Source organism: Rhododendron vialii, chromosome 3a, assembly GCF_030253575.1.
Source record: "Rhododendron vialii isolate Sample 1 chromosome 3a, ASM3025357v1".
In the NCBI taxonomy this organism is placed as follows: domain Eukaryota; kingdom Viridiplantae; phylum Streptophyta; class Magnoliopsida; order Ericales; family Ericaceae; genus Rhododendron; species Rhododendron vialii.
In genome coordinates this window covers 4,637,402-4,650,591 of record NC_080559.1, presented here as the reverse complement: position 1 = coordinate 4,650,591, position 13,190 = coordinate 4,637,402, and the positions used below count along the sequence as shown (strand labels likewise).

The 13,190-nt window shown below is 39.1% G+C and overlaps 2 protein-coding genes and 1 long non-coding RNA gene across 4 annotated transcripts; 2 read left to right on the top strand and 1 right to left on the bottom strand.

Moving 5' to 3' along the window:
• The first annotated feature begins 6,890 nt into the window (after window positions 1-6,890).
• On the top strand, window positions 6,891-8,900 carry LOC131319439 (flavonoid 3',5'-hydroxylase 2-like). The gene is made up of 2 exons (XM_058349675.1): window positions 6,891-7,829; window positions 8,075-8,900. The coding sequence occupies exons 1-2, from the start codon at window positions 6,930-6,932 to the stop codon at window positions 8,705-8,707; spliced, it is 1,533 nt and encodes a 510-aa protein (XP_058205658.1). The 5' UTR covers window positions 6,891-6,929; the 3' UTR covers window positions 8,708-8,900.
• Window positions 8,901-9,606: 706 nt separating this feature from the next.
• Window positions 9,607-12,522, top strand: LOC131319440 (uncharacterized). Of its 2 annotated transcripts, XM_058349676.1 has the most exons (3): window positions 9,655-10,976; window positions 12,033-12,211; window positions 12,266-12,522. In XM_058349676.1, exons 1-3 carry the CDS (start codon window positions 9,907-9,909, stop codon window positions 12,340-12,342), a joined length of 1,326 nt encoding a protein of 441 aa, XP_058205659.1. In that variant the 5' UTR covers window positions 9,655-9,906; the 3' UTR covers window positions 12,343-12,522. The 2 variants fall into 2 exon arrangements, with proteins under 2 accessions (XP_058205660.1, XP_058205659.1); XM_058349677.1 differs by having other exon boundaries at window positions 9,607-10,976; window positions 12,033-12,522.
• On the bottom strand, window positions 11,132-12,026 carry LOC131319444 (uncharacterized). Its single transcript, XR_009197968.1, has 2 exons — window positions 11,403-12,026; window positions 11,132-11,345 (listed from the first exon to the last, which is right to left on the bottom strand). It is a non-coding gene; the product is annotated as an uncharacterized LOC131319444 (long non-coding RNA).
• Window positions 12,523-13,190: the final 668 nt, after the last annotated feature.

The window sequence follows — 13,190 nt, the reverse complement described above, 5'->3', positions numbered from 1 at the left end:
ATGGCAAGTGTACGGTGAAGGACTTGGAACGTACGTTTCCCCTAATTTTTTGGTTGAATTAGGCTTGTCTGCAATTTACATATGGACTGCAAAGATGCGGTTAGAAGGTTGTGAACTATCGGATGGTATTTTTGACGGTCGAGATTGAAAAGTTAAATTTTCTTCTGGAAAAGTTTTATAAAGTTTGGACCGTTGGATATAAAGATGAACGGCTAAGATTGAATGCAGAGAATCCGCCTCCTTTTTATTTTGATATTTTGCCAAGAGATGGGTCCGGATAGAACCGGTCTCAGTTGGGTTGTGTCATGTATGGTTGGTTTTTTGTTACAGAAATGGAAGTGTAGTATCCGTCACGTCTGCCATGAAGTATTGGTCGGTCATACTACACCGCTCTCTATATAGAGAATCTCTCATGATACCTATGTCGTGACCGAAGCTAAACACAGTGGAGAACTTGAAGCTGAGTCTTGTCCAACTAAGTCCGAAGCTAAACATGGTGGTGTTACTAGTATGTTTAGCCCCGATAAAGAGCTATGAGAACTTAAAGTTGGGTCTTGTCTAACAGTCCAAGTTTTCAACTACTCCATTTTTTTTCTAAAGAAGTTTATTATTGTATTAGTATTTTTACAATGAATCCGAAATAATAAGGGACCCGGCTTCTCTGCAGTCTAGATTTGAAATGCTAGAAGTAGTGGCATCTCGACAATAACTAGTCCAAGTTTGTGAAAAGCATCTTATTGGTAAATTGATAATTTTCTAATCGGTTAGAATCTGTCAGAAAATTTAGATCATCAATACACTTTTGGCTGGTTGCGAATGCGCATGCTTCCCTCTGCAAGCCAAAACCGGATTACGAAAAATCTAGATTTAATTACAAGTAGGGGCGGATCCAATGTAGGACTGGAAAAGTAATCAATAGATATGTCGACATATTGATGTATGGTACGTTTAGTAGTTTGGCACCCAGGGCAAGCTAGGAAGCAGTGGTAGCAGGTTTGAAACCTGCTTCACCTGGAAACAGCATGTTTCTTTGTTTTGTTTAATGCTCCCAAGTCTCCATAATATATTAATATGTTTTAATGACATTGCTTCAATTTTTCTCTCTTCCTACATATAAATATTAAACATCATTAAAAAGATTATAGGAGTAATTCAATTCTAAAAGGACTAGCATGGATTTTTGAAAATTTGTTATTAGTGTAATCAAAGCATGTCATATTTATTTATTTATTTTGTACTCTTATCAAGTTTATATTTCTTGTCTTTTTTTTATAAGCTCCGTTACATGATCTTAATTCAAAAATATCGTTATTATTTTGAGTGATTTTATAGTTTTCAATTATTGTCGAGAGCCCAGATTTAAGGTTTTGCCGCCCTGAAATCTCAGGGCTGGATTTGTACTCGAAAAGTGACTCATCTGTATGAAATTACTAAATCCGCCACTGATTACAAGGGTTCCCCAAGGTCGAATCCTGAACCCTGCTTGCAAGATTTCCTCATCACCCAAGAACGAAAAAGAAAAAGGATAAAGCAAGCAACAGAGAAAAATAAAACACAGAAGTGAAATCACAAGCAGCAGCAGCCTCAGCACTGCCAAAGCCAACCAAAATCCACAAGATCACAGGGTGTAAACAGGACCACTACAAGTTCTCTTGAAAGAGAAAAGCTAACTCCGATCCACAAGATCACAGGGTGTAAACAAAACAGGACCACGTACTACAGGTTTCCTTGAAAGAGAAAAGCCAAGCCTTCTCTAGTTTGGAAACAGGGACAGCCCTTTGAATATGTGGTACCAGAAAGATCTTTAACACGAAAGGGACATGTCAACGTTGTATATATCCATACTGACAGAAATTCCGAACTGAGAACTTTAGTGGTGCATTTTCCCAAGGGCGCAAGCGAGAAAAATGGAGATCGATAAGGAAAATTTTATTCAGCAAAGTTTTGTGGCACACACCTCATTTAGATAGGAACTTTTTATATTCTTTATGAAATTTTGACAGATGCTTTTGCATGGAAATGAAAATTTTATGCTTTTAGGTCTGGTCCTTTCAGGTCGTCTGAAACGGGGCTGATGGCGCTTTGTAACGGTGTTTTTGTCCGGGTCCAGCGGCTCTCTTAGAATTTAATGTACCAGTATCTGCGCACAATACCTTGAGTTGCTATTCCTGCCAAAAGAGGGTGTGCTACGAGCTTACGATATTTCAGTCTCACCATTTCCATGTGAAGAAAATAGATATGTGCGCCAAAGTTTCACCCCTCACGTACAGAATATTGTTGCAGCACGATATATGGGCTCTTACTGGAACTAATCCTCAACATCTCAAATATAAAAGTTTTGTATTCAGCTCATCAGGATAGAGATAGGCAAAAAAGAAATTCTCGTTACGCTTTCTAGGTACGGTCACTAAGCCAATCTTGAATAGACATGATTACATGAAAACAATGACCGGTTATTCGGGAAAATTTGTTTCAGAAGTGATATCTCGATCGATATGTACTAGAATTTGCAGGAGTATATCACAATCCCTCCAAGTCCGAACTATGAGATATACGAGGACAGAATTCAGAGGAATTTAATAGGCAAATAAAAATGTATTTAATAGGCAAATATCTTATTTTTATCTCATGTGACCAGAAAGTATATTTGAGAAATTTCAAGTACTCTCTTTTAGAAGTGACAAAATAAAAAAATGGAAATATGGTGCTCATTTGGAAGTTTTCAACAAGAAATCACGTTTTGATGCAGTAGAGAAAAAATACACTTTAATTATGTGATTCTTGAAATTTCCTATTTTAGCATGCAAAATAATATTCTATCAATTAACTTAGTCATGGTGTCCACAATGGTATAACCAAATTAAAAGAATTCTAAAATTAGCAATGTTGATCTAAATTTTAGCTCATAATGGCATATCCAAACTTAGCAAGTAGCAACCCCTCAGCAATAACCAAATTTTGGATTTTGAGTAACCAAAATCAGCATTTTTTAATAACGAATTTAATGGAGGTCACACACATTCTCTCTTTCTTTTCTTTCTTTTTTTCTCTTCTCCCATTACTATCAATGGATCTATATACATACATTTATTCCCAACACTCTCTATCTCTCTACTAAAAATGTATTTCTTATTATGAAACCATTGTGTGGGACTTCACATTGTTAAGATTAACAATCTTTTAAATGGCTGCAAGTTTAATTTGGATTATTCAAATTTTACCCTTTCATTGGAGATAGCCTAAGATTATACTGCTATATTATTTCGGACTAAAATTTCTAATACAGTAGTAGTGAGATACAACACCACCACTTTAATACATGGACCCATAAATAAATACTTTAATATTTAAAAATATTTTTGTGGGACCTGAAATAGGCTCCACATGGCTTGCGGTGGCCTTAAGCTGTGGTTTGGTGAGGTGGCCTTTGACATAACGTTAGACCTAAACATTATATAAGTACACGAGAAGCTCCCTTGTATTAGTGAGTAAAATATAATAGAAAGTGAAGTAAAAGAAAATAAGAAAATTAGAGTAATTGTTGTTGATTCTCAAAAGAAAATAAAATCTCCCTGTACTTTTTGTGAGAAAAAACAAGGCAAGCTCTCTAACTTTAGAAGATTGTACGAAAAAGTTTGATTTCTAATATTTTCTAAGACATTCTTTTTTTTATCAGCAATTTTCTGAGACAATATTCTTGCTAAGTGAATACTAAAAAAGTATAAATATTTTCTCTTGCTCCCATTATTTCACTAATCAAACGATCCTCTATGGCCTAGGTCCCTCTCTCCCTCCCTTTCTCTCCCTCACACACCCTGCATGTTTAGATTTTTTTTGAATCCGAACGAGTTCTTTGAATTCTTGTAGATGTGGGCTTAGAGCATTCCCATTGTAATAAGCAAATGAGTGTGGATAAGCAAACTTAATAACAATACTCAAAAAATACCTCACATTGTAATAAGCAAAGTTACAAGTCTTTTAGCAAATAACCAAATTCCACACATTCCATAATCAAACTTAACAACTTTTACCAATAACCAAAACTCAATAACTAAACCCAATAACCAAATTTAAAACTCAAAAACTCAAAAACACCCCACATTGAAATCGTCTCATCGAGACGAATAATTTGGTGTGGTCGGATGCGTGATTGAAACTCGTTTGCAATTGGACATAGGTGCATTGCGTATTATGGGGGTTTTTTTTGTTAGGAATGCAAAAATAACTAATGTGGAGGTAGAGGTTGTTAAGTTTGATTATGAACTAAATAGATAATTAAATACTGACGTGGCGCATTTTAGTTATTGATTTGATTATTCCCATTGCGAATTCAATGAATTCATTGGATTCGTATAGATTTGAAAGCTTTGGGGTTTGTTCCAGAGAGGATTTCGTTGATGCTAATACTTGGGAGGATGCTTTGATTCTCTTGTGGACAGAAATCCTTGCTCGTAAGGTTTGATCGGACTCAAATAATTTTTTTTTGCCAGCATAATTCAATTGGATTTCTGAATTATTTTCAGTTTTCACATTTGTTTTTTCTTATTCAGATCGCGATCCACTTGATGGGCTTACTCAAGCCCAATATTTGGGGGGCAACAAAGGGGAGAGCCCGACCCGACCCGAAATAGAACAAAACCTCCCAACTAGGCTGTAAATGAACGGAGCCGAGCTTTGGCAAGCTCGAGCTCGGCTTGTTTATTAAACGAACCAAAAATTCAAGCTCGAGCCTTAACGAATCGAGCTTAGTAATTTACTAAACGAATCTCTTTAATCGAGCCTACCCTTCTTAACGAGTCAAGCTTTTGTCGAACTCTCAGCTCGTTTAGCAAATGAGCTGAAAACTTGAGCTTGCGCTCGTTTACTAAACGAACTAAGCTGAGCCACAATGAGTTGAACCAAATCAAGCTCGCGAGCTGCTTTAAAGTCAACCCTACTCCCAACCCAGGGAATACAACAAAAATAAACAAATCCATGTATCTCCATATCAACGACCTCCTAGTTTCTCAAACGTTTGAAATCTCTCCCTCTTCCCCATAGCAGTTCGTAGCCATTTTTTAGCTTATCCGACGCCGGTCTTTGACGTATGTTCTCCTTCTTCAATTTGCTCATTCCAGATTAGTGCCCTTTTGGAGAAACCTCATTCCCGATCGATCTGTGCCTTAATTGATTTCTCCAAATGAAATAGTTATTTTTTTGTTTGCTCTTAATAGATTAATAGGTTTGTTCTTTCTGCAGTTTAGGAAATTTTCCTTTTTTTTCAAAGTACCTTGGGTTCCTCAAGATTGGTTTATGCACTGTTTCGGTGTGTGGTGCTACCTCCAGATCCATTTCCTCATTTTGTGACAAAATTATTTCCACGTAAGTATCTTTAGATGGTCTAAGAAAAGTTAATTAACCGGCAGCTTTGTGATCATGGATATTGTCCTCATTGTTTTGCTCCTCAAATGTGTTAGATGCTTGCCCTGTATGTGCTAATTGCTATGGTAATTAAATTTCGAATGTCGTTTTTCTTGTTGCTATTGGTCTTCTCCCCTCTCTCTTAACACCAGTTTTTGCTAAGATTCTTCAGCCAAGGTTATTGGTTCTTTGGGATAATTGATCATCTTGTATATTTGGGGGGTACTTCTTGGCCAACTCTTAGGGCCTGTTTTTTATTTTTGATCCGCAACTCTTAGGGCCTGTTTGTTGGAGGAGGGAGTGGGAGTGTATAATAAGGGTCGATTTGAATATTTATTTTTCTAAGTGGTCTATCTGTTTTCAAATTTAACTTCTTGTTTTTGTGGGGTTATTTTGTTGTTGGTACTTGTCCTATAGGGTGTGGTCGCTTTTTATATAGCAAAAATTCTGGAAAATGATAGACCACTCGAAAATCAAAGCGATTGGCACAAGTACAAACACCGATATTTATTCGAAAAAGGTGGATCAATTAAAATAGGGAGATATTCAAAGCGAAATGGATAAGTCTAGAACATCGCATTACATAAATATTTTTTCACATTCAAACTTCAAATGAATGAAAGATGACCCACAAGAAGTACACATATTTTAGGTTTAATCACTTATAGTAATAATAATAATAAAGCAGCTTTATGGTTAATCAAGAATAAAAATAGTTTAGCGACTTATCAAAATGAAATTCTCATTTTTTTTCAATCCCGAAAACAAGGTGGATTTGTATCTAGTTTTTCAAAGAAAGAAATGTGGGACATTAGGAAGGAGCACGTCGGAAAATAGAGGCTTTCAATATAAGATTTAAAGCAGGGGTTCAAAAAAAAGCTTCGATTGTTTCAAATAGGGATGCCTCTATGATTCCTCGTGTGACAATTCCTATTCCCATAATCGGACCAATTGACAAATCAAATCGTTCGTTTTGTAACGCTTTATATGTATATATCATTCATGCAAAACAAAATCAAGTTGATGAGACTGAGAAGCTGCTCAATCAAATCTATTCTTCTTGAAGACAATATATATGGCATTATATTTATGAGATTGGCTTATCCACGGAGGAGCCGTGAATAAGCCATTTGCGGAGCTGAATGGTCACAGCCGTCCATTTTGGCATTGTACGGTCCGGATTTAAATGAAATTTTTTCGAAGAAGAGTTAAACTATTTTCCGGAAAAAATTCATTTAAATTCGAACCGTCCAAACTGAAACGGACGGCCGCGATGCACCTCCTCCGTAAACACTATTCACGGAAACAACCATAATAAAGTTTTTTCTCTATATTTATACGTGCATACATAAATATAGGTTAGACCGTTAGAACCGTAGATGAGAACTAACACTAGGTGGCCCATGTGACAAAGCCCTACCTACCTACTCTATCTAACTCTGATCACATGTTTTGATGACCCAATTCACGAAACTTCTTAATACAACTACCCAAGCAATTCTAGGTCTAACACACTGCAATTCCAGGACATGGTACTCAGCATGAGTGTAACTCTTGAGCTCCTCTCTGCAATTTTCCTCTTTTTCATTACTCATTTTTTCATAAAGTACTTTCTGTCAAGCCTCCCTCGTCCCAAGTTGCCACCCGGCCCTGGAGGCTGGCCGGTGGTAGGTTGCCTGCCGCGCTTGGGGACCATGCCGCATGTCGCCCTAGCTCAACTGGCCAAAAAATATGGGCCCGTCATGTACTTGAAAATGGGCTCTTGTGACATGGTGGTTGCGTCTAGCCCAGGGGCGGCTAGAGCATTTCTCAAGACGTTAGACCAAAATTTCTCTAACCGCCCTCCTGGTGCCGGTGCAACCCACATTGCCTACGGTGCACAGGATTTTGTTTTTGCGGATATTGGGCCGCGCTGGAACTTGTTCAGGAAGTTGAGTAATTTGCATATGCTCGGAGCCCAATCATACAAAGATTGGGCTCTGATAAGAGAAAAAGAACTTGGACATGTGATCCAGGATATGTTTCGATTGAGCCGAAATGGTCAACTGGTTGTGGTGCCCGAAATGTTGTTATGTGCCATGGCTAACCTAATAGGGCAAAAAAGTCTAAGCCGCCGCGTGTTTGCTACGCAGGGCTCAGAGTCTAACGAGTTCAAGTACATGGTTGTGGAGCTCATGAGATTAGCTGGATTATTCAACATTGGTGATTTCATACCATCAATCGCGTGGATGGACTTACAAGGGATCGAGGGGAAAATGAAGCGCCTACACAAGCAATTCGACGGTCTATTAACAAAAATGATCGAGGAACACTCGTTAACAGCCCATGAACGCGAGGGAAATCCAGACTTTCTTGATATTGTTATGGCCAACCGGGAGGTTTCCGACGGATCCGAGCTCACAATGACCAATATTAAAGCCCTTCTCTTGGTATGCATCTTTAACTCCGTGGTGATGAGTGGGGAGTGGTACCATATGGTCCAACCTTTAGTGCATGATTAGAAAGGGATAATAATTTTTGCACTCTTCTTTATTCACTCGCACTCCCTATTTTCGGCCTTGGACGATTTTTAGAGTGCATTTTTCAAGATTTGAAGTACAAAAATTGTTTCCCTTCCTATGACTCCGTTAGATTTCTTAGTTTTTCTCACTATTCTTTTGTCATCTTTGCCCAGAACTGGTACATTGCCGGCACCGATACATCAGCTGGCACGGTCGAATGGGCGCTAGCAGAGATGATCAAGAACCCTAGAATTCTTAAACGCGCACAAAAGGAAATGGACCGAGTAATCGGCAGAGACCGCCGGCTGGAAGAGTCCGACTTGCCTAATCTTCCGTATTTGCAAGCCATATGCAAGGAAACACTTAGGTTGCACCCACCGGTTCCCCTGAGTATTCCTAGAGTATCCGTTGATCCATGCGAGGTCAACAGTTACTACATTCCTAAAAACACAAGGCTTTTTGTCAACGTATGGGCGATTGGGCGAGACCCGGAGGTGTGGGAGGACCCTATGGAGTTTGACCCAGATAGGTTTTTGAAGGAAAATATAAATGGGAAGATTGAACCATGGGGGAATGATTTTGAGCTCATCCCATTCGGCGCTGGGAGAAGAATTTGTGCAGGAATAAGGATGGGAATTGCTGCTGTTGAGTACATTTTGGGCACCCTTGTGCACTCTTTTGACTGGAGGCTTCCGGACGGGGTAGAGCTCGACATGAGCGAGGCATTTGGCCTGGTGTTGCAAAAGGCCTTGCCGCTATCGGCAGTGGTCGTACCAAGGCTATCGACAAGTGCTTATGAGTCTTGAATTGGAAGTAGTCCTTAATTGTCGGTCCTTTTTTGGGTTATTGTGCTCACACTTAGATAAAACTTGATAGACATCAAGCTTCAATTTCGTTTCTACAAATTATAAATGTCCGAGTCCCTATGTTCAAGATTTTTTTGGGGGTAAATCCCTATGTTCAATATTTTGGTGGCTTTAGTAGAGATTCTCGTTCATAGTTTTTTTGTCAAATGATATACACGTAACATAATTTGCTGATTTTTTTTTTTTACACAGCTAAAGGTTCTAATTTAGATATTTCGAATGGTATAAAAAAAAAATGGGAAATCTATTTATGAATAAATGTTTACCCGAATATTGGCTTGGTTACCAAATAGTAACAAACAATGATATATTTGGGGGGATAAAAGTGATAATAACGCACCTTTTGTCTATATATAAAACTCATTTCGTCCTTACATTATCCAAATCTCAACCATTGAGTCCTTTTTTTATCCTCACATGTTGAGTCTAATTAGTCCTTTAATGAACTAATTAGCTCTTTAATGAATCAAATTAGTTCTTAATGAGTCCAAATCCCATTCTTTGGATTTACTAATAGGTGAGATTAAGATAGTTGGAGAAAGAAATATGTGGTTTGGTAGTTTAAGAACAAAGTAGTAAAAAATGGTGATAGTTTGAGTCATAAAAACATTAAAAAAAAAAAAAAAAACCCAAATAAAAAGCGCAATTGGGCTAGGGTTGGGTTTGGTCTATGTTTTCTATGGCCCTCGCTTTTTATGGGTTTGGGCTGAATTTATTTTATCTGGGCGTGTTGAGGTCCTTAGAGTGTTTTCGGGCTTTGCCTACAGGTGTTTGGGTCTCGGTCCTTTAGGGTTCTGTTTTTTTTTTAATCTAATCCCCTTGATTGGATTTCCCACAATTGATCTTTTCTCAAGTTTTATTAATACGGAGTAAATTTTTTGCCTGTAAAAAAAACCCCTAGGCAGGGAAGAGGGTGCGGGAGAGGGCGACATATAACCAGAGACACAATTCAAACAAAGATCGGAATCGTTTAGCTTTTTTCAATTTTTCCTCGCAGTGAGTTCTTGTGTTGGTTTGAATTTTGCTGCTTGTTTATTTTCTGAGAGATAATAACAGTAATCATCATCATCATCTTCTTCTTCGCAATCGTTTAGCTTATTCATCCTCGGTTTTATATATAAAGAAAAGATAAAGAAAAGATGAACAACAACAGCACGATAACTTTTCGCCAAACCCTCTTTCCAAATCCACAACGGGGCCGATGTATCTGTTTTCGCACTGTTAATTGGAAGGCGGGTGCATATGGGATGGCGGGTGCAAATGGGACTGTCAGTTTCTACTCAATTCCATTTGATTTTTTTGGTGATGGAGGAGACGACGACGACGACGTAGTTAACTCCTCAAATCCAGATGTAGAAGGTCTCTTGCCGTTTTACGAGGGCACTGATTTCCCAATATCTTCCACACTTTCTTCCGTTGGGTCTTCTCTATTTGTTGTCGGAGATAGTAAGGAATGTATGCGCCCCAGCTTAACAACATTCAAGATTTACCAGTTCGATACAACAGCACCTGCTGATGGCTGGCGTGCTATAAGCATGCTTACCCCCAGAACATCTCCTCAAACCGTAGTCATGGATGGGAAGCTTTATGTCTTTTTTGGTGGTCCTTATGCTCCATTCGCTGAGATGTTTGATCCTTGCTCGATATCGTCCACTTCTGTGCCATTGCCTCCACCCCCAGTTTGGCTGACCAATGGTTGGTGGCACATGGTAATTGCGGCCCTTCAGCCCTCCAAGAAGATTTTAGTGGCGTCATCGGATTTTGCCTTAGTGTACAACGTCGTGGATCATGTTTGGGAAGATTTTGATCATGTAATTGACTTCTCCGACGCACAAGTTCAAGGTCAAGCAGCTGTGGTTCGAAACAGTACCCTTTTGTGTTGGTGTACTAAAGACAGAGCGGAGGTTCATGCCTATGATTTGGTTCTCAGAAGGTGGTTTCAATCTCCTATAAATGGGTTGGACAGGCTAGGACCAGATGAACCGAGCATCTATCTCCCGCTGTTCCCGCTTGATGACAACCACCTCTGCTTCTTGTGGGAGAAGATGGGTTACGAGGGTACTATTTTGCCTCTCGTCCACTGTACCAAAATTCAAGTTTCACTCTACAAGGGTGCTGGGGGTGAATACAGACTTGATGTTGTTGTTGTCGCCTCCCAATCTTATGTGCTGCATGAACGAAATGAAACTATCCTCGATGCCCATGTTTTGTGAGTACTATTTATCCTATGCTCTTGTGCTTTATAAGCTTTACTTCTTCTTTTTTCCTTTTATTGATAATCGCTGCTGTTATATTCTTGTGTGTGTATGCCTTAATCCCCACATAATAGTTTATCTAAGTTTCTTATCTGCTAAGAATCTGCGGGCTATCATCTGATAGACTAGTGGATGCCAACTATTAGTAGTTGATTATTTGACAATCAATGCTCTAAAAGTCGCTAGGCGTTGGTCCGGCAGAGGAGGGGTGCCTAGGGGCTGATTAGTCGGGCGGCTAACACCTCAAAGCCAACTAGTTGACCGACTAGGCGGATTATAGTCCAGGTGTTGGACCCCCACGGCCCCGACTAGCGCCTAGGCACCTAACCTACTGGTTGCCACCTGTACCGACTTTTAGAACACTTCTGCCAATATCCAACCTGTTGATTGCCCACCGTGATACAAGTTATTGTATCTTATGTCACTTTGAAGTTATCAGTTACATAGCAGGGTACTTCAACCATCGTCATCATTCAATCTCACCTCAACTGCAAAGTAAAGGTAAACTGCCCTAAGGCTACATGACACAGAAACTATCATCATAAACAACACAAGGGTTGTTCATTTAAGACAGAGGCTAGTATGCTACCTTATTCTTGTCCAATTCTCATCCTTTTAGACAGGAGAACATCTGCAAAGAGTTTTCCGCTGATGGAGCGTTTTCTTATTTTTGGTCCTGGGGAGGACATAATTTTGAGAACTTCCGCAATTGGTGGCTGGCTTTTTTCTCCAGACTTGCATAACTCAATCATTTTATACATGTAGTCGTGTACAAAAGCTTTACATATTTATGTTTGGTCTAGTTTATAAAAACGGCAAGGAACTTGAGCAATCCTTTCGATTGGTCAAAGAATACTGAAACCATCCAATTGTTGTTTCTTTCTCTCTTTCACTTTTAAATTCTGGTTTTATTCGTTTTTCTGGTTTGAGAAAATAGTTGACTGTTTTATTTGTTCAATGTGTGTTAAACCACGAGATCATTCCTTTTCTTTGTGTTGTTTTAATCGTAGTCTTGGAGAGGAGGATGAAGGTGGAGAGAAGGGCAGTGGACTGGGTTGTCATGACCATGGTGGAAGGACTTTGGAACGTTGCGGTTATGCGGGCGGCGGCAGAATTGCTATAGGTATTGCACCCTTCAAGATGTGCTTTAAGTGCTGGCTTCCAGGACATATGGAAAAGGACTGCAAAGGTCAACCTTGTTCCAAGTGTCGGGAATTTGGACATATGGGAAAGGACTGCAAAGGTATACCTTGGTACGTTGGAGGTGGGCAGAATGTTAGCAGCAGTGGCGGCCAACCCTCCTTATTAAGAAGTGGGTGAAACATGTTTCTTCGCGTTGTAACTAAGTATTGCTGTCTCTGCTTAGTTTTGTTAGTAGGTGAACCTGCGTGATGGTACTTTGGTTTTTGAGGATTGCTATATAAGGTCTCCTCTCTGGTAGGGTTCGGCATTGAATGTTTCTGAACGTCTTATGGAAACCCCTTTTTTGCTTTGATTTAATTTGTGCCAACATGATATGGAAATCCCTTTTCTTTCTAAGCAGTTCAAATAGGTCTTTTCTTATAGGTTTCTGTGTGTTGATGATCTTGTGTTTTTCGAGTTTGCCCTCAGTAATTTGGTATTGGTACATGTCACAAGAGTGCAACCACTGGGTTAGTGCGAAGATGTTCTGGGCGCCGTTATGGGGAAACTAGAGTGTTTTGGTTCTATCCCAATTTCAAGGTGCTCCTTAGTTATCTTAAAACATTTTTTTCTTGTCGTTAGTATCGTCCTTGTAAGATGATTTTAGCACTCTACTGGTAGAGATACATCTTTCTTGGTAAACAGTTGCAAAAAGGCCTTTGCATTGTTTGCAAAACGATATCCTGTGTAGAGTACGTGTCCAAGTTTTTTGAATAATGTAATGGATTACCGTCTGGTGCCCGAATGAGTCGGGTTGGTTAACTGATGTCATCAGGTCAAATATGGATGAATGTCCTATTAAGTTGGTTTGTATTACATATGGATGAATTTACGTTACGCTTTCCAAGTCCGGTCACTAACTCGCTCAAACGATCACTCAAACGGTAGACATTGATTATTCTACGAAACACTAAACCATGCAAAGAACAATTCACATAGCAACTGCGATTTAGATAACTCGCTATAGAAATTGAACAAAAAAGGTG

What these genes read in the sequence shown, in the direction of transcription:
- LOC131319439 (XM_058349675.1), top strand. Translation starts at nt 6,930, where the DNA reads ATGGTACTCAGCATGAGTGTAACTCTTGAGCTCCTCTCTGCAATTTTC. An exon ending in ATATTAAAGCCCTTCTCTTG is followed by an intron (nt 7,830 to 8,074) that starts GTATGCATCTTT and finishes ATCTTTGCCCAG; the next exon opens with AACTGGTACATTGCCGGCAC.
- LOC131319440 (XM_058349677.1), top strand. Translation starts at nt 9,907, where the DNA reads ATGAACAACAACAGCACGATAACTTTTCGCCAAACCCTCTTTCCAAAT. An exon ending in ATCCTCGATGCCCATGTTTT is followed by an intron (nt 10,977 to 12,032) that starts GTGAGTACTATT and finishes TTTTAATCGTAG; the next exon opens with TCTTGGAGAGGAGGATGAAG.